Genomic DNA, 20447 nt, shown 5'->3' on the forward strand with positions numbered 1-20447 from the left:
TGACAATCATGATGACAATAATGCTACACAAATGCTGCCTTACAAGTCCCTCAGAGCTTATATTTCAATCCTTTCATTCAACTACACAAAGCTGCTGGTTATTTTATCTACCTGCAAAGTCTACCAAGCCTGCATGTATAACTTTTTTTTGTGCTTTTTTTGGGAGGGCAATTGTGGTTAAGTGGCTTGCCCAAAGTCACATGGCTAGTAAGTGTTAAGTGTCTGAGGCTGGATTTGAACTCAGGTCCTCCTGACTCCAGGGCGAGTGTTCTGTTCACTGCACCACCTAGCTACCCCTTATGTATAACTTTTAACATAAAGGAAAAATAGCACGATGGCGATGTGAAAGATGAGAAAAATGAAATAACAACAACATTCATCTATTTGGTGCTATAAGGCTTTAAGGTACCTTGTGCACATGTAATGGGAATGTAAATTTTAAAGATCTTCCCTGCCCCTAGGCTAAAGTGCACCTGGAGCCTGGGGTGGGAGGCTTGTTTTTTCAGTAGATACTTCTTGATTGGCCAGTGGGTCAATAAGGTTGTTACATTCTCTGAGCCAAGAGAAGGCTATATAAGCCCTGATGTGTAGCTTTGTTTTGGGGGGCTCACTTTGAGAAGTGTTCTGTGATTTGATCATATGAGACTCTGGGAAGCCGTTGGTTGTTGAGAGCCTCCCCCCTCGGCTTTGAAAAACCCAGATGTTGATTTGGTATGGATGTAATGGTTGGACAGTTTGGAAATCTGTCTACTTGATCTGTTTCCCTGTCTTGATAATTCTATCTGTATATTCTGAAGTTTGGGGTGCTGACCTTTTTCCCCTGAACTAGGTAAACGATACATATGTTTGACTGATTAAAGTAAGCTTGTTGACCCATTTTGAGTTGCTTTCCTTTATCAAAGCAGATCCAAGAACCTGTATTGGCAGCCACCCTGGGGACACTGGGGTGCTTGCTGCCACAGCACATTATGTTATTTAATCCTCACAATAAACTTGTGAAGGTAAATAGTGCATGCATTATTTCCATTTTTTTAAATAAGGAAACTGAGAAAAAACTAAAAAACCTGGCTACTTATGCCAAGTCATAATTACCTCATAAAATTTATATTCAAATTTAGATATCCTGTCTACAAAACTGATGCTTTAGTTATTATACTGTAACTTATTCTTGCTTTGCTCCTTCAACACACAAGTCTCTGGGTCCCATTGCTCATATGGTTGTAATTGGCTGTGTTTTTTTGAGGGGAGAGAGGGAAAGGGGAAATGCTGAGGGGAAGACTATAGCAGGAGTTCACTCAGATTTCTATTGTCACTTTTACATTCTCTAAGCAATTTGCTGTTTAAACTCAGTAAATAACTCACACTATGACCTCCATTGAAGCGACCAGGTAACCTCCTTCCAGGCATCTTCGGTCTATTTGCAGTAAGATGTAAAAGGTTTTCGGAGGAAGCTATGTCATCAAAATTTACAAAATCTAGGGGATGAAAATAAAAACACAGATCATTTATCTTACTAGACATAAAAGCATATTAGTAAAAAGCAAAAGAAATTTGTTTTCCAAAACTATAAACTAAAAGTATGACATTACATTTAATCATTAACAAAGTTGTACTATATTTTTCATATGCATTTGGAAAACAAAATAATCTCTAAATATAAATTTAATTTCTGATATAATTCAACTAACCCAATAAATATAGAATTTTCTAATTTAGATAATATAAAGTTCATGTACAGAAGTAGTTTTTTAAAAAAGTAGTTTTTAGGAAAAAGAGAACAAGTCATATAAATATGGAACTATAGCTACTTAGAAATAGTAGCATAAAAAATGTGGAACATATTACATCCTAATTTTGTTAATAACAACAACAACAACAAAAGACAAACAAAAGACAAACACAAAACCAAAAATACACGCAAAAAAAATCAGGGGTTATTTTTTAAAGTGAAGCATTAACTACTATGTATCTCAAAACAAAGGAAAATATGGATACAAGAAACTCATTTAAAATACCAGTCATAATTTTATGTTGACACTTACAAATGTAGCTATGTATAACACTGTACTTCGACATAACATTGTTTCTCAATACAAAGGAAAAGCCTAAATTGTTCTGTGTTGTTCTGTTCAGTGTGATACAACTATCGTTACAATTAAGCTCTCAACATAGATTATAAATTAACTAAGCAACTGCAATACTTGCTATACTATTGGATACCCAAGGGTCTGAAATCCCAAGACAAGGAGAATATGGAAAAAGGCAATAGAGAACATCATCGTATCAGTCACCATTATAAGCTAATGAAGCTTTGACCCAGGATATGGACGACTTTACTCATGCCTCATGCTATTGGTAGAAGATCCTGAGGGAACCCTGGGTCATTCAAGTATGGATAACTTTGTATATCCTTCTAGATTTTTCCAACCAGAGTGATCTAGAGCTAAGCTGCAGATAATGCAGTAGACAGCTTTGGGTTCTCTCAGATCTGGATCCATACCCTCTCTCCTTAGCCCCACCCTAAGTCCCAAGTAACATTTACCACAAATCTTGGTAATTTTTCATTAGATGCGTCATTTGTTCTATACATTTAATTTCATTTTTCTAAAGCATTCTAATAATTTATTGCATTTTAACCCAATATCCACGGACCACTCAGGCTCTCACCATTTTGTGTCTGGGAGGGAGAATTTAGAAGGGTTGAGTGGCGCACTATCTAACAATGCCAGTTTTGTACTAACAGTAATACTTTTCATTTGAATAATATTTATCACATTTCCAACTTCATATTCTGATTATTTTATGTTTTCCATCCTGGGTACCTCACTCTGCTATATTAATATTATGAAACAGGCACTTTAATTTTTTTTATATTTTTGTTTTGATTATTTTAATAATTGTCTGCATTCATATGTAAGAAACCATATGCCATAAGACTACATACTGTAAAAAAAAAAAAACACAACCAAACAGCAATTTGTTGGGGGTATTTATCGTCAATTTTTTTTTAAATCTTCAGTCAAGATGAACATATAAACATTTATATTTATAAATTCCATTGCCAAATAGAGATGCTATGTATAAAAAGAAAAGTAATTTCTCTATTTTGAATGTATAAATCTGTTTTTACTACTACTAAACATTTTTTGTTAAGTAAAACCAAGGTAACTACAATCAGTCATTTTGGAGGTATTATTTTTGAATGCATATTTAAGCAACTAAATAGAAAGAAAAAAGAAAAAAATGCTAAAAGATAAAGGAGGGAAAAATGGAAGAACAAACAAAAAATTAGATGAATTTTTAACATTGCACACCATACTCATGAAAAACCATTTTCCACATAACCAACTAACAATAACAATAATACTTGAGCTCTCTCTACAGCTGAACAGTCTTAACTAGCAACTTCCTTATTCTTAGGTTGTTTTTTTTAAGTACACCCTAAACTCATGAGATACTTAATTAGAGCAGACTATCATAATTTAAATCCTTAAACATAACATTTAAATAAAATCCTTTTGAAAAAAAATCCTTCAAAAATATTTAAATCTTTCAATTTTGGTTATGTGTAACAACAGTTTGAATTAGATTGTCCATTAATATAGCTAGTATCAATCATTTAATTACTTTCAAATAACCTAAATTTGTTTGGCTGCTTAGGAAGACAAAGGTAAAAAGTAAATAATAGTACAACAACCAGTGTTTAAGGAACAATGATTAGAAACTTTCTACGATTTCAAGATTGTAAAGATTTATAGATGTCTGAAAATTATTTGATATAATGTTTTTTGTCTACATATAGAAATGCTTCTGAAGAGATTTGGTTTTTTCACAAAAACCAAAAATGTTAGCATAAACATCGATAGACATTAATTTCATAAAAAGACAAGTCTACACATACCTATTTCTATTGAGTACACCATTTTTTTTTAATAGAATAGCATCTTACCAAAATGGAGAAGGGTAGGGTAATTTCCTGACACGTAAGAAGGGAAACATGGCAAACAGGATAGGAAACAAAATCTGGAAAGAAAAGTCAAGGATAGGAATGTCTAGAAAAAAGATTCTGAACCCAAAAATTATTTTACAAAGCAGGAAAAAGAAACATTGGTAGAAGGAACAGCATAGCTTCAATGATTCAGTATATTGATTACATATGGTATTACATATTAGGCTTAAATAAGAACTTTTTTAATTTGAGTTTTATCCTTTTGATTACTAAATAAGCCTGCTTCAATAAACTACAGCTAAAGGTTCAGAAGCATATAAATTTAGATAAAGAATAAAGATGGCCTTAAAACATTGATTTTATTGTTTAAGAATACAATCTGATACAGACAAATGTTTGATGGCTATAATATGCACTGACTGTGAGATTTCACAGTATTAGAAATTTTGTATGACTAATTCTATGTTTCTTTTTTTCTTAAAGGTTGCTGATGTCAAGAGACCTAAAAGCCTGGACAGAAAAATGGATTGTCAGTTATATATTTTCAATGAAATATGCTCATGTCCCATATGATAATCTCAATAATAGAAAATTCACAAAAATAAAGTCAAATGATTAGAAACAGAAACTTTAGTTTTGTTTAACACTTGTTCTGTTTAACACTTTAGTGTTACAATGTCTACTCACATGTACCTGTCATGGTTTAAAGCCTATAAGGTTATATAATGTTCCCTTTCATGTATTTAAAAAAAAAACTTGTATGGTACCTACCATCTTAATAATATGATCATATTGTAAACAAACAAATAAGACTGAACAGGAGATTGATTTATTTTCTTTAATTGACACAGATATACTGTAAACAAAATGCCTGTGTCCATTCAAAGCTATCTTTTAAATTGGAAGACTTTTTCTGAGGGAAAAACCATGAAGTACTGCTGATTATAAAAAAATACATCCAATGCAACCAAAACCAGTATCGTTATTTTTAACTTTTAAGAATTGATATCAGATTTTTCTTCTTATTTTAAAGTAATTGGAAAGCAATACTATTCAATTAAAAATACAACCTCTTAGTAGCATCTGAGCCATGAGATCTCTCTAACAAACTTCCATATATGGCATATTCTATGTGTTTGAAAAGGATGTGGGAACTACATGTTTAAATAGATTTATATGCTGTTAGCAACATATAAAATGGAAATAAATAAGGGAAAGACCTGTGATTTCATCAGTGTGAGGAATTCTAGCTGTGGAAAGCCATCTATGACTGGAAAGTTGACTGGGACACAGGGAATTTCAGTAATCTGCTTACACATATAGCTAGTAATCATCAAACACAGGATGTGAACCCAGATCTTCCTTACTTCAAATCCAGTACACTATATACTAAACCAAGCTGTCTCTATATACTTCATAATACCCTAAGAAAAATACTGTGCTGGGAGTGGGGGGCGGGGAGTGTGGAAGGGGGAAAGTGAGAAAAACTAAGTATGGTATTTTTCCTAGGATGAAATGAAATTTAAAAAAATCATGGAATAGTGGATTATAGTACTCAGCTTAAAAGTCAATGCAACCTGGGTCACTGGTATGCCACTGCACTTTTGCTTGATGACAAACTCCCTAGGATTCTATCTATGAAGTCACAGATTTTCTTTGATAGAGGAGTTCACACACCAGTAGTTTATTATCTGGGAAATCAAAGTATGTGTGCTTGCTATTTACTACAACTTATTTCTATATTTAAATAATGTAATATACATACATGAATGTGGGGTCTGTCTATGCATGAAGTTAAGCGCTAATTCACTTAATTACTATCTGTGCTCATTGCTAAGAAGATGTATTTTATAAAGCAACATTTTTCTAGTTGCTTCACAGCAAATTTCCACATATTAGTTATGAAATTTTCATAGATTTCAAGATTCAGAGTGGTAGGAGACTTAAAAGGCTTTCTAGTCACATGCCCTCATTTTTAAAGATGAGGAAACAAGACTCAGAAAGATTAAATGAAGTGACTAAGTTCAAATATGTAGAAAATGCCAAAACCTGGATTCAAATCCAGATCGTGACTCCAAATCCTGCACCCTTTACATTTCCATGAAGTCAACCAGTATAGCCTATTTCCTAAATTAACAAGTCACCCTGAAAAATTCTCATATCCTTAAATTAAGTGACCTAAAAAAATACAAATAAATTTTTGGTCATGTTTGACCTAGACTATGCTTTTCTTCTTTTGTTTTTTATATTAAACGTTTATATATGACTTTTTTTACATTACAGAAATTTCTCCTAGTATACACACCCCCCTTACCTGTCCAGATAACAAATATTTTTAATAAATGAAAAAAGGAAGCAAAACCAATCACTATATCAAAAGTCTGAAAATATGTACAACGAACTGCACCAGGGAACCTTCCTCTTCTGCAAAGGAGTGGGATAGGGATATCTTCCCATCTCTTCTTTGAATCAAGATTATTCTCTGTAATTTTACAACTTTCATTTTTGATTGTTTTATTTATGGTTGGCTCTGCTAACTTTATTCTGTATCAGTCCATGTTTTTCCACTTTTCTCCATATTCATCATGTTTGTCATTTCTTATGATACAGTAATATTCCACTACAGTCATGTACCACAATTTGTTTAACCATTTCCAAGAGACAGGCATCTACTTTGCTTCAAATTCTTTGCTATCACAAAAAGTGTTGCAATAAGTATGTTGGTATATATGGGGATTTTCTTATCAATAAACTCTGAGGGCTATAAGTCTTGTACTAGAATCTCTGGGTCAAAAGGTATGGATAATTTTAGCATTTGCATGATTCTAAACTGTTTTACAAAATGGTCATACTGATTCACAACTCCATCAACAATATACTATCTTGCCTAATTGTCCTATGATCCCTCCAACCTTAACTATTCCCATTTTTCATCATCTGACAAATATTTTTGACAGAGGTAAAACCTCAGAGTTGTTTTGATCTGCATTTTTCTTATTACTAGTGATCTGGAACATTCTTTCACATAGCTGCTAATAGTACACAATTTCACTTTTAAGAACTCTTTGTTCACATCCTTTGGCCACTTTACTATTGGGGAATGTATCTTTGGTCACTGTTACTTTTTATAATCTTGTATACCAGACTTTTATCTGAGAAATTTGATAAAAATATGTATTTTCCCATACAACTGCTTTCCTTCTTATTCTAGAAGTAATATTTTTTTAAAATATAGAAGCTTTTCAGTTTGATGTAATCAAAGTTGTCTGTCTCTTTAGTTTGGTTAAGAATACATCTTCTATCTACAATTATGATAAATTACATCATTTGTTTCTCTTCTGACTTTTTAATAGTATTATCTTTAATATTAAGGTCACATATCCATTTAGAATTTACTGTGGATATGGCATACTCTCTAGCTTTTTTAGTAGTTTTGAATCAAATAAGGAGTCTTTTTCTTATGTATTTATATTGTCTAGGTTATCAGGTTCCACTGTTTCTGATTCTCCATTTTCTATGCTATTTATTACTGTTTCTGATTCTCTATTTTCTATTCTATTTTTTTTAACCAATACCTTAATAACAAAGCTAGAAGTTTTGAGGTACTATTCTACATCCTTATTAATTGCTTTTTTTTTTTAAAGCAATCGGGGTTAAGCAACTTGCTCAAGGTTACACGGCCAGTTATTTCTGGGTGTGGTACTGAGTATCTGAGCCCGGATTTGATCCAGGTCATCCCGACACTGGAGCCGGTGCTCTTACTCGCTGAGCCACCTGGCCGCCCCTAAACAATTGGGGTTAAGTAACTTGCTCAAGGTTACATGCCCAGGTGTTTCTGGGTGGGTGCTAAGTGTCTGAGCCCGGGATTCGATCTCCAGGTCATCCCAACACTGGAACCAGTGCTCTTACTCGCTGTGCTACCTAGCCACCCCACTTCTTTGCTTTTCTAAATGAATTCTGTAAAGTATTCCATTGTTTGGAAAAACATTAAAATTATAAATCAACTTTGGTCTTACTCCCATTTTTATTATGTAGAAATAGCACAGTAATGTAAAATGAATAAATGAATATTCCTTAAACTATCTGTTGTTATTGTTAGTCGTGTCTGACTCTTTGTGACCCAATTTGGGGTTGTCTTGCAAAGATGCTGGAGTGGTTTGCTATTTCCTTCTCTAGATCATTTTACAGACGAGTAAACTGAGATAAACAGCTTTAAGAGACTTGCCCAGGGTCATACAGCTAGTAAGTGTATTAAGGACACATTTGAACTCAGGAAGAATAACCTTCCTGACTCCAAGTTCAGAATTCTGTGTAGCTGACCATTAGCTATTTAAGTTCTTCTTTATTTTTTCATTAAGGACTTTGTAACTGAATCTATACAGATATATTATTTTGTAGTTCGTCAATTATTTTGTGCATTATGTTATTATCTGCAATGGAATCTCCCTTGGATTTTGCTATTATATAGAAATGCTCTTGATTTTTGTAGGTTTATTTCACAACCTGAAACTGTTGAAGCAACTGTCTTAATTAATATTTTTGTCAAGTCTCTAGGATTTTTTAAGTCAACCATCATATCATCAGCAGATAGGGACAGTTTTATCTTTACTTTACCTTTCACTACACTTTAATTTCTTTCTCTTTGCTAGTACTTCTAGAATTACGTGATGTGTTGAGTTGCATCTTAGCTTTACTTTTACACTTCTGGAAAAGCTTCCAGTATGTATTCATGGCATATGACACTGGTTTTAGGTAGATACTTTTTATGATATATTTCAAAAGGTTCTTCTATGCCCATACTTTGTAGGTTTTTTTTTTTAATTTAACCTTAGCATTATGCTTTGTCAAAGGTTTTCCTGTTTGTGTCAGTTGATCAAGCTAATAATCATGTGAATTTATAAGTTTTTGCTTTTTAGTATGATTCATTATACTGATTGTTTTATAAATGCTGAACCATCTTACATGCCTGGTATAAATCCAACTTAGTCATAATGAACAAATTCTTAAACATATTGCTTTGGATGTAGTCTGTTTGATAGACATTTATTTAACATTTTTAACTGATATTTCTTAGTGATACTGGTCTATATTTCTAATACTATTAGTTATCCTGGCTTAGGTATGAAGACTATATCTAGTTTAGGTATGAGGACTATGTCTGTCTCATAAAATATGTCCAACATGGTGCTTTCTCAAATGTTGAGAACAATTTGTGTACTGGCAGTGATTATTTTTTAAAATTTGAAACATTTCTCTCATGAATCCAGCAGAAGTTTCTTGTTTTTGTGGCTTGGTTTTGTTGGGGGGAGGGGGGAAGAAGGGGATAGGTAGAAAGAAAGGGGGTGATGGAAGTGAAATAGGAAAGTTCCCTTACAATTACTTCTAGTTCTTCTTCCAAGACTAGATTTAGATTTCTATTTGGTCTTTGGTTATTTTTACATTTGTAAAGGAATTTATCTTTTTTAAAAGTCAAAGATAAAGGGTTTTTTTTCCTATTACTAGTTTGGTTCATGTGATATTAAGTATATGTTTTACTTCAACTATAAATTTTTCAAAAACAAACTATACTATATAACAAATTAATATAAAAAAAAGGTATAAAGATAAAAATGTAAAGACAAAAGATGCCTGAAAACCTAGGTCATTTTAAGAGACAGAAATAGAGACAGAGAGGAAAATGAATTACTGCCTTGAGAAACATGATCACATTCTCAACAGAGAGGTAATGGAATTAAAAAGGAAAGGCATTGTAGGTTAAGTATACTGTGAAATATCTTGGTAGAATTAATCAGGAAATCTTACATGGTCCCTGAACACTTTCTTTTTTTTTTTTTTTTTGGAGGGGGGGAACGGTAGGGCAATTGGGGTTAAGTGACTTGTCCAAGGTCACATGGCTAGTTTTTGTGTAAAGTGTCTGAGGCTGGATTTGAACTCACGGTCCTCCTGACTCCAGGGCTGGTGCTCTATTCACTGTGCCACCTAGCTGCCCCAAAATTTATTGTTACATATTTTTTTGGGGGGAGGGGAGGGCTATTGGGGTTAAGTAACTTGCCCAAAGTCACATGGCTAGTAAGTATGTCAAGTGTCTGAGGCCAGATTTGAACTCAGTTCCTCCTGACTCCAGGGCCGGTGCTCTATTCAGTGTGCCACCTAGCCGCCCATCCCTGAACACTTTCCCCAAACAAGTGTCATCAGAATTTAAGAAGAGTACTAGAAAAAAAATTTTTTAATTAGAAATAAGGACACACAACAAAGACTCTATTAATGTACTTCCAGGAAGCAGAACCAAACAAAATCCCCTAATCTATTACCTACTTCCTTGGCTTTTAAAATCAAATTCTGGCTTTGGTACAAAAACTCTAAAAGTGAATTTTTCAATGCATTTAAAAATTATAAATGATTAAGGTTTACTTACATAAAAGAACATAAAAGCTAAGGTAAAAATATTTATAAAGAGAAAAAAATGAAAGCAGTTTCTTTCATTTAAATCAACAGCTAGTAGGCAAGGAAATTCTTTTGTTAGAAAAATATCCCAAGTTTCAGTCTCTAAAATCTGGGTGTTCTAGGTAATTCTCGAAAGATTATAAATAGCAGAGACCAAGCCAGCCAATCTTCACTAGTAGATGCATCTTCCTTATTCAAGGTCCCTACATTAGCAAAATCATGTCTAGTCTTTATTCTTAATATGTCTTGCCCAGTTCTTGGTGGGAAAGATTCAAACATGGGAATATTCAACAGTGTCAACCATTTAATATATGGTAGGGTTTAGTTACTAAAAGAAAGGGACCAGGTTACTGCTTGAGAACAGTCAAAAAGAAATGATGAGAGAAAGCATGGTATCAACTTAAAAAGGAAAAATAAACTGTAAAGATTCCTAAACCAAACAGTAATATATCATGATAGTTTTTAAAAAGTATAGTACTAAGACCAGTAAATATAAAGGCTGGTAAAGCAGTAGTGGGAAGGCACTGAGTTGGATGTAGGCTATTTTAAACTACTATTTTATGGCACTGGTTAAGTCACTAAATCAACCTGTACCTTTGCTGTCTTATGTGAAAAATGAAAGCATCATCACTTTAGACTGTAATGAAGAAAAAAGTGTATTATCTATAAATGTATTTTTTGTAACATAAAAGTACAAAGGGCTATGAAAAGTGGCAGTAATTATATTACTGATGGAATTATAAAATAATCTTCACAAGATACTGTAATACTAGTGAAATATAAATCCCAGAGTTCACTTTTAAATTCTGCACCTCTCAACTACACAGGAATGGGAGGGAGTGGGAAAAGGTAGAGAGCATAATCACAAAGATCTGTGTCTAACATAAATAAACAGATGAATATAAGCCAGCTTATGATAAAAAGTTATGAAAGATTATTCAAATAAATAAAAAGTCTTTATATAGTCTATTTAATCAAAGATAAGAGTACAAAAAAGAAACTATCTCAAAACAAAGCAGGGAGGAATCAAAGTAGTATTTCTTAAACCTAATAATGTTGTTTTAGCACTGAAAGAAATAATAAAAGCTGTGGAATTTCTGTGGATGAATTTAAAAACTTTAAATATATATATATATATATATATATATATATACACACAAAAAATAAAGAAATTTAAAAATAGAATTTTTGAGTGGTTTAAGGGAGATGTTCTCTCAAAATCCCTTGCAGCCTTGTGATTAATTAGAAACACAGTATATCATCTAAAATCATCTAAATCAATAATCTGCAGTTTAGTTTTGCTTTTTCAGACTACATATAATATGAATAGATTTAAAGACTTCATTCCACTTTATTTTTTTACACTAAAATCACAGGCAAAGATCTACATGTCAGAAGTTTAATGATAAATACATTCACAGATTTTAAAACAGATTATTCTATTTGTTAACTTACCTATCTCTTTAGAGCTCCTTATCACAAATGAATCTAGGTCTACTGATTTTGGTCTAGGAGGTACTTGTTCAGAATCTAACTTTGGTTTCAATACTGGCTCATTTTCTGTCTTTGATAGGAAGGTAGGAACTTCCCCATTGACCCTAAAATGAAGAATCAAAGAGACAGAATGATCATTTAACAAGTACAAAATAAAAAATTAAAATAAACTAACATTATTTTCATAAAGTTAATATAAACCTTTAAAAGGTTAATGATATTAAATGAATGTGTAATAATTTGTTTCTTTGGATGCCTAAGTTTAAAAATAATATAAAAAAATTTAAAGATATTGGCAACTTATAAAAATAAAAACATTTAATTTTATTTTTTCTATTCTACAAAACTAACAAGTATCAATCTAGTAAATAATATCACAAAAGCAATAATATTTCCATTATAATTTGGGAGACAGGCACAGTAAGATTAGCATTTTGTCAAGAATAAACAGAAAACAAGATCAGTGGGATTACTTTAAAAAAATATTATAAATTCTCAGTAATATCATTAATTCTGGACAGCAAAAAAATCAACATAAAAGGAAGTGACTTACTTAGAGATAGGAGGTGGTGGTGGAACTGGTTTTTCCGGTCGCTTTGGATATATCATCCCTGAGGATCTTAATAAATTGTTGGCTTTGTTAGGAGGAGTTGGTTTCTTGGGTGGTACCTGGGGAGCTGCTGGCTTTGAAGGTTTCTGTTCCAAAGTTGACTTTTCATCTACACGCAAAAAAATTTTTTTTTAAAGAAAGTAAGCATACACAAAACTATTTAGGTTTTGAGAACAAGAGAAACAGAGAGAGAGAGAGAGAGAGAGAGAGAGAGAGAGAGAGAGAGAGAGACAGAGTGCAAGTGGACATGTGTGAGCATGTTTATGTCATTGATCCTATTCAAAGTTAAAGACAAACAGATGCTTATCTATATATCTACTTAATTATCTGAATGACTGTGTGCATATATACACATACATATAACTTATGTGATATAAAAATTATACACAATTTATATATTTTATACATACACACATCTACATATACACACACATACATATATACACAAACATACATATACACAAAGACTATTTTTGGGGGGCCAATAGTTCAAATTCTTTAGATGGATCATGAATTTAATTTAGGAGGCTCTGTAATGTCTTAGTGTTTAATATTATGTTATTATCAAAATGTTTTCGTCAGCTAAGAGGAATATCTGGAAAACCTCATCTTATCTTCCTTTATGTGCCATTATCTTCAATTAGAATGCAAGCTCCCACCCACTAAAAACTAGTTATTTGTATCCCCAGAACTTAAACTTGGCACATTATAAATGATTTCTCAAACATTCATTCAATGATAGGGAATCCCTCTTTAGCCTGGATTCGGTGTTGGATCTCCTTCATCACAGTGATGAGTACCTTTATAAAATATGTCCCTTTTTTAAAATGCTTTACTTGATATGAATGACCAGAGCATTATCAAATTAAGAGCTCTCTTGTTCTCCCCTTCCTTTGTAAGAAATCTAGCATAATTCTGACATACGTGAGGGAGAAAACTTGGTGAAGTATTAGTAATCTTTAAGGTGATATCTTGCTTTGCTGAGTCAAATGTTTTTTAAGAGTTAAAAAAAACAATAAACAGAGAGGGAGTCTTGTATTCTCAACATCTTCTACTCAAATGGGATGATAAATGTTAACAAAGATGTCCTTAATATAGGTACAGATGATTCTCATTAAAAAAATTCATATAGGTAGCGAAAGAAACATACTAATCACTAGTCACCAATTTTTTTCTTTCAAACTTTTGGGAGATAATATAGCAAGTCCAATACTTTACCATGTCTCTGGTATTATCCTCTGATACCCTAAAATCAAACCCTTATTGTGCTCAAAATTACTACCTCCAGCATAGACTTCTGCATATGCTTGATCTAGCCTAAGCATCTTTTCCCATCTTCATTTATTTTCAATATCATTTCTATTTCCTCAAGTTGTAAAAGCAGGCCTCTTAGGAGTTCAAATGCAATGACTCCACTGTACTTGACTATGAAAAGAGCTTGCTTTACAAGTTTCATATAATTTATTCCTCTTGTCCATTTGTTGTCCTCCTTCCACTTTCAGTGAATAACTTTGCTTAGTTGGATCTCTTACCAGACTTTTTTTAAACATGTCTTCTTTCCATTACATTTTGATCTTTTAGGACATAACATTGCTCACAATTTTCTGCCATCTTTATTTGTAAAATTTTGTAGCTAAGTTTTTATCCTAAACCTGTATTATTCTTAGCTACCACAGCAGATCAAGTATTTGCTGAATAAGGTGTTTTGGGGCTGTTTCAGTTTCCTCATTAAAACAACTGATTAAGGAGTGGCTAGGTGGAGCAGTGAATAGAGCACTGGCCCTGGAGTCAGGAGGACCTGAGTTCAAATTCGGCCTCAGACACTTAACACAAAACTAGCCATGTGACCGTAGGCAAGTCATTTAACCCCAACTGCCCTGCCTTCCTTCCTCCCTCCAAAATGCAAGATCCCCCCCCCAAAAAAACCCCAAAACAACAAAAACAATCCAATTGATTTATCTGTAAGAAATTTGTATATGGTGTTCATGTTCTTTCCTCCATTTGTTTCCCATTTGTCAACGTTAGTAACTTAAATATGTCAGTTTGAACTTCTAGTTTTCTATCAAATTTGATCTTTATTCTAATAAAACTATGGTGCCTGATTATAGACAACTGATGGAGGAACGAATCAAAATAATTAAATAACAAGCATTTTTCATGTTTCAATTATTACAAGTCATTTCAGTATAATACTACAAATTTACAAAGCACTTTTCAACTATGCATTCTAATTTTAAAAAATAAATCAAACAGAGATTTAAATTGTAGCAAAATTATAGTGCTCCAGACTTATGTTCCCTTTAAAAATTTAGCTATGTAACATTTTTTTTTGTCATCTGCAGGTAAAAAAATCATGTTAAATGAATATGAATCAAATATCTAATCCCTATTGTGAAGTGTTAACTTCATTCCTGAAACAAATATATGTCCATGTGATTAAAATCTTAACTTATTTTACAGCTCTAGAAACACTAGAGGTAGCATGATGTACTAGGATAGTAAACCTTGAAACTAGTAAAAATAGGATTCAAGTTCCACTTGTGACACCTACCAATTGAATGATATTGGTCAAAGTTACTAAACTGCTGGGTGGACTAAGAGAGAGCTAGTAGCTCTAAGTTTATAAGTTGCAAATCTCTTTAGTGGCTGTACAGAGAATGGATCAGTGTTGGGACAGATTTGAGGCAGGAAATATATAATTTACTAAACTATGCAAGAGGTGATCACAACCATAGTGGTAGCTGCATGATTGGCTAAATAGAAACATACAGTAAATATTGCAAAGATAGAAATACCTACAAGTCCTTTGGTAACTGGATATGAGGAGTGAGAATAAGAAGTTTGGAATGATGCCAAGGTTGTGATTCTCAGTTACCAGAAAGAAAGTGGTGCCTTTAAAAATAACAGGGAAGTGTAAAAGAAGGGTAGGTTTTAAGAAATGAGGACAATTGTTTTGAACAGGATGGATTTGAGATGACTATAGGATATAGAGTGTGAAATGTACATTAGTCAGTATATGCAAAAGGGTAACGACCTCTTGGTAACTAGAGCTGACCCATGATAAGGATCAGTGAGTGTGCAGGAAATATCAACATCTATGCTGTGACCCCGATGTTTCATATAAACCAGATGATCAGGTAGAAACATTTGGTCCTTTGCAAACTGGGGAGGCAAAGACAAGGAATTGTGGTCATTGTCTTCCATATTCACTTAAGCCTTATATTCAGGAGGCCATATAGGACCGGAGGGAGGGGAAGGCAGGGAGCTATTTCTGCTTTTTTTTTTCCCTTTGACCTATACCAATTTGTCTCTAGTGCCGCCTATACTTGTTTTGTTGTATTTTGTCTTGATGTCCTTCTGTTTTGGTTTTTCTTTTCTACCTCCAATGTTTCCTAGTCCAGACTTTTTGCTTGCCCAGTAAAGGTCCTAAGGACATTTAAGAAGGGGAAAATCTCCTAGGAAACTTTTATGACCTATCACCAAGGGGTGGGATATGATAAGAGGTGTACATCTGCTTCAGGTAGGCTAGGATAGCTTTTCCCTAAAAAAATCAAGAAAGCCGGGGCGGCCAGGTAGCACAGCGAGTAAGAGCACCGGCTCCAGTGTTGAGAAGACCTGGAGATCGAATCCTGGGCTCAGACACTTAGCACCCACCCAGAAACACCTGACCGTGTAACCTTGAGCAAGTTACTTAACCCCAATTGCTTAGGGGCGGCCAAGTGGCTCAGCGAGTAAGAGCACCGGCTCCAGTGTCGGGATGACCTGGATCAAATCCGGGCTCAGATACTCAGCACCACACCCAGAAATAACTGGCCGTGTAACCTTGAGCAAGTTACTTAACCCCGATTGCTTAAAGAAAAAAAAAATCAAGAAAGCCATCCTAGAGACACAGGTCCATGGAAATAAGGTTGAACTACTGATGCAGGCTCCCTGTTGCCTAAGGTCATAAAGAGATGACACACTTTAGAAGTGATGAACTCCTTCCTGTCATGCCGCAATACACCCTTCTAATCTCACTTATCTCCTTATGACAAGGGAAGCTGTGTCACCCTAAACTAATGCTGTATCTTTGCTGAATATCTTTTCCATGCTATCCTTAAGAAAATCCCTTTTTAAAAAAATATTATATGGCCTAGGAATATCTCACTTTGCTCCAATTATGAGCCTAGAACACTGGACTGGCTAACTTAAATGAAACTTAGTCCAGAGAAACAAAGAAGAGAGTAGAGTAAAAATAAAAGAGGGTGCCAGACAGAGGCATGGCAGATATCCAGTTTAGTGGACATGACATGGATAAAGATCCAGCAAAGGAGAAAGAGAGGAATAATTAGGTAGGAAAATCAAGAAAGAAGATTACAGGGGCTAGGTGGCACAGTGAACAGAGCACCGGCCCTGGAGTCAGGAGGACCTGAGTTCAAATTCGGCCTCAGACACTTACACAAAAACTAGCTGTATGACCTTGGGCAAGTCATTTAACTCCAACTGCCCTCCAAAAAGAAGAGCATGATAAAAAATAAAGAGAGGAGATAACATTCAAAAGGAGAAGCCAAGAAGGAGGATGACTGGAAAAAGGCCATTGCATTTGGCCGCGGGAGACCTGTAGTAGCTTTTGAGGAAGTACTTCTAGATGAATAACATCAGGGTCAAACAGACCGTAGACGATTTAAAAGAAAGTTAGAATAGAATTTTAAGTAAGAAGGGGAGGAGAGATAGAGGATGACAATGACTGGGACAGTAAGATCTAATGAGGGCTTTTTTAAGGAATGGAGGAAAATCGAGTATGTCGCAGGCAACAAGGAAAATAACCAGAACATAAGGAAATGCTGAACACTGGATACTGGGTAGAAGTGACAGGGTGTGCAATCTCCTGAAAAAGACAGGAAGGGATGGGATCAAGGGCAGATGTAGAGAGGCTGGCTTAACAAGGGTCATCTCTTCATCAGAGATTAAGGTAAGGAAGAAAGAGAGAAAATTATTCCAATGAGAAGAGAGGGAGAAAGAAGGAATTCAGGGTGAATGGCTTCAATTTTTTCAGTGAAGTATTACAAAATACCGTCTGAGAGAGTAGGAATGGAAAGGGTATGCTGTGAGAGGCATAAGTAAAGAAGGTTTGATAACTGCTTTGGTGCATAGAACAGGGATGCAATTGGGGAGCAGAAGAATTATCCTGTTTAAGGCAGGGCCCAGCTGAGATTAAGTAGCATAATTTTGTAGTGGACTCAGGCAGCCCAGATTTGTGACTTCTTCCAGTTCCTTCAACAACATTCAAATAGGAGCAAAGAAGACAAAGAAATCCAGAGTAAGGGTTTGGACATGACAACAAGGGATCCAAGAGTAAAGGATAGATAGTATAGTGCTGAACTGGTTCACCAAAAGGTCAAAATTGGGAATTGAAGGGAATATAGTCAAAGCAAGGGTGATGGCCCAGGAAAGCCAATGAAGGGTTGAAAAATTGTAGATCACAGTGAAGATGAATAATAATAAATTCAGGAGTACTAAGGCATAGGGAGAGATGAAAAGATGGCCAGAAAAAAAGAATTTCAGAGTTTTTAACATGGAAGTGAATACCTGTAGTTGACAGCAAGATAAAAGGAACATAGCTATCCCTATAAGGAGAATAGAGAAGTAGATCATGAGACCTGAGCAGACTAAGAAACTGGAAAGTTATAGCTTGAGGAAACATTAATATGTATAATGAAGTTGCCTAATATGAAGAGAGGAGTTTTCACGTATAAGGGAGACTGTGAGACAAGCACTGAACACACTGAGAAAGGAGGAATATCCCGGGGATGGATATACACCAGCTCTGAGTATATAGACTGCGTCCTGCTGAATAATGGCAATAGTGGGAGCATCCAGGAAATGGCAATAGGAAGAAAGGAGTATTACAACTTACCCAGAGGACCAGAGATTTAGGGTGTTATGAGAGAAGATATGAACAGTAACAGAAAACACAGTGAGGGATATAGTGTCATCCACGGGGAGCCAAGTCTCAGTGAGTGCCAGAAGAAGGAAGACCAAGAAAGGAAGAGGTCCTTAAAGAACAAGAAGTTTATTAATTGTAGAGTAAGAGCTCCAGAGAACACACTGCAATAGGGAGACTGATATGGAATGTGACAATAACTCGGAAGATCAGGGTGGGTATTCGCATTAAAATGGATGGGACTGAGAGAGCCAACAGCTGGGCTTGGGAAATGAGGTTTTTTTTCTTCAACAATCAGAGATCTGAAAGCACAAAGGCAAGAAGAATAAAAGGAATATGCTGATCACTAGGCAGAGTATTACTGGATAGCAGGATGATGAAGGCAAGTAACACAGGTGATAACAGAAGCTTAAGTCTTCTGGCTAATTTTTTTTCTATAATAATCACCGAAAAAAGAGATTCTACCAAATCATAGGAGGTGTCGCAACTAGATCAGTGTTCTATTCTCTTAAACTAATTTAAGCTTTCCCAATCATCATAAAAATTCCCATGCCAATTTTGCCAAAAGCAAACAAACAAAACCTTACCCTTTTCTTCAAGCCTAGAAGAAAAATACTTCTTCTCTAAAATTGTAGCCTCAGGCTTGGGAGCTAAAAGAAAAAACAAAAGCACCAGACATTTCATTGGCTTTTTGTAACTGTGAAATGTAATAATTCTTTCTATACTTTATGACAAAAAATAAAACTTGAACTTTTAAGTAACTAAGGATAGATGGATGGCATAAGGGAATATCACTAGACCAACAAGCCAGAATGCTTGGGTTCTATCTAGTATTGGCTCTTATTTCACATGTCACTTTTCCTCTCTGGGTCTTAGTTTCCTAATCCATACAATAAAATCAGACTAGCTGATCACTAAACCCTCTTTCAGTTTTTTAGCATTATGTTTCCTTGAAAGTGATTTGGAATTCAAAACCTGTTCTTTAAAATTGAGTTTTACTATTCATATATATTACTAACGATTTATGTAAAGAGAATGTAAGGAATGATATTTCTTAACAGTAAATCCCATCAGGAAATAAATTATACACAACAATTCAAAGAAACATTCATTTGAAGTCAGAACTTAACTAATCAGGGCACACAAGAACCTTCTGAAGAGTTCAACCTTTATGCAACTCAGTTTTTATAACTGTAAATTAATGGTTTAACTTTGATCTCATTAAGTCTTGCTATTATGGAATATGGTATTCCGGAGGTCAGAGGAGCTGGGATTAAAACCAAAAGTCACCTAACCCAGCAAAACTGAGTATCATGTTTCAGGGGAAAATATAGTAATTCAGTGGAATAGAGGACTTTCAAGCATTCTTGCTGAAAAAACCAGAGTTGAATAGAAAATCTGACATTCAGATACAAGAAGCAAGAGAAGCATGAGAAGGTAAAAAGGGAAAAGAAATCATAAGGAACTTATCAAAGTTAAATCAAATTAACATTCCTACATGGAAAACCAATAATTGTAACTTATGAAACTTTTCTCAGTAGTTGAAGGGATTAGAAATATATATATATGTCTGTATATATGTATATATATATATATATATATATATGTGTGTGTGTGTGTGTGTATGTCTATATATGAGGGTATATGGGCATATGAATACATATGTGAATGTGTGTATATGTTTACAGGTATACATAGATAGAGGGCACAGGACCAATTTAACAGGAAGGGATGATACTTAAAAGGTGAAATTAAGAGGTGAGAGGAATATAGTGAGAGGAGATAGAGAGAGACAGATTGGGGTGTTTACCCCAATTATCCCAATATCTCATACAGAAGAGGCAAGGGAAAATGGTTAGAGTGGAGGGGAAGAATAGGAAGGCAAAAGGGAATGGGTCAACCTTATTCCCATTGAATTTGGCTTGAGGAGGGAGTGAAATACACACTAAATAGGGTATCTCACCCTCCAGGAGAATAGGAGGGGGAAGGGGATGAGAGGGGGCATGATGGAAAGGAGGGCAGGCTGG

General features: G+C 34.4%; 1 protein-coding gene across 4 annotated transcripts in view; it reads right to left on the reverse strand.

Moving 5' to 3' along the window:
- The window catches only part of CD2AP (CD2 associated protein), a 167760-nt gene that overhangs the window by 40138 nt on the left and 107175 nt on the right, over positions 1–20447 (reverse strand). For 3 of the 4 annotated variants that reach the window (XM_069065802.1, XM_069065804.1, XM_069065805.1), the window contains 4 exons: positions 19008–19070; positions 12441–12606; positions 11849–11991; positions 1363–1475 (listed from right to left, as the gene is read on the reverse strand). In XM_069065802.1, the coding sequence (XP_068921903.1) occupies positions 1363–1475; positions 11849–11991; positions 12441–12606; positions 19008–19070 (485 nt within the window). The remainder of the gene's footprint in view (positions 1–1362; positions 1476–11848; positions 11992–12440; positions 12607–19007; positions 19071–20447) is intronic. The other variant, XM_069065803.1, reaches the window with a different exon arrangement.

This window comes from Petaurus breviceps, unplaced genomic scaffold (assembly GCF_028583685.1).
Source record: "Petaurus breviceps papuanus isolate PSGF00001 unplaced genomic scaffold, PetGlider_PUasm1.0 90701, whole genome shotgun sequence".
NCBI classification, from domain to species: Eukaryota; Metazoa; Chordata; class Mammalia; order Diprotodontia; family Petauridae; genus Petaurus; species Petaurus breviceps.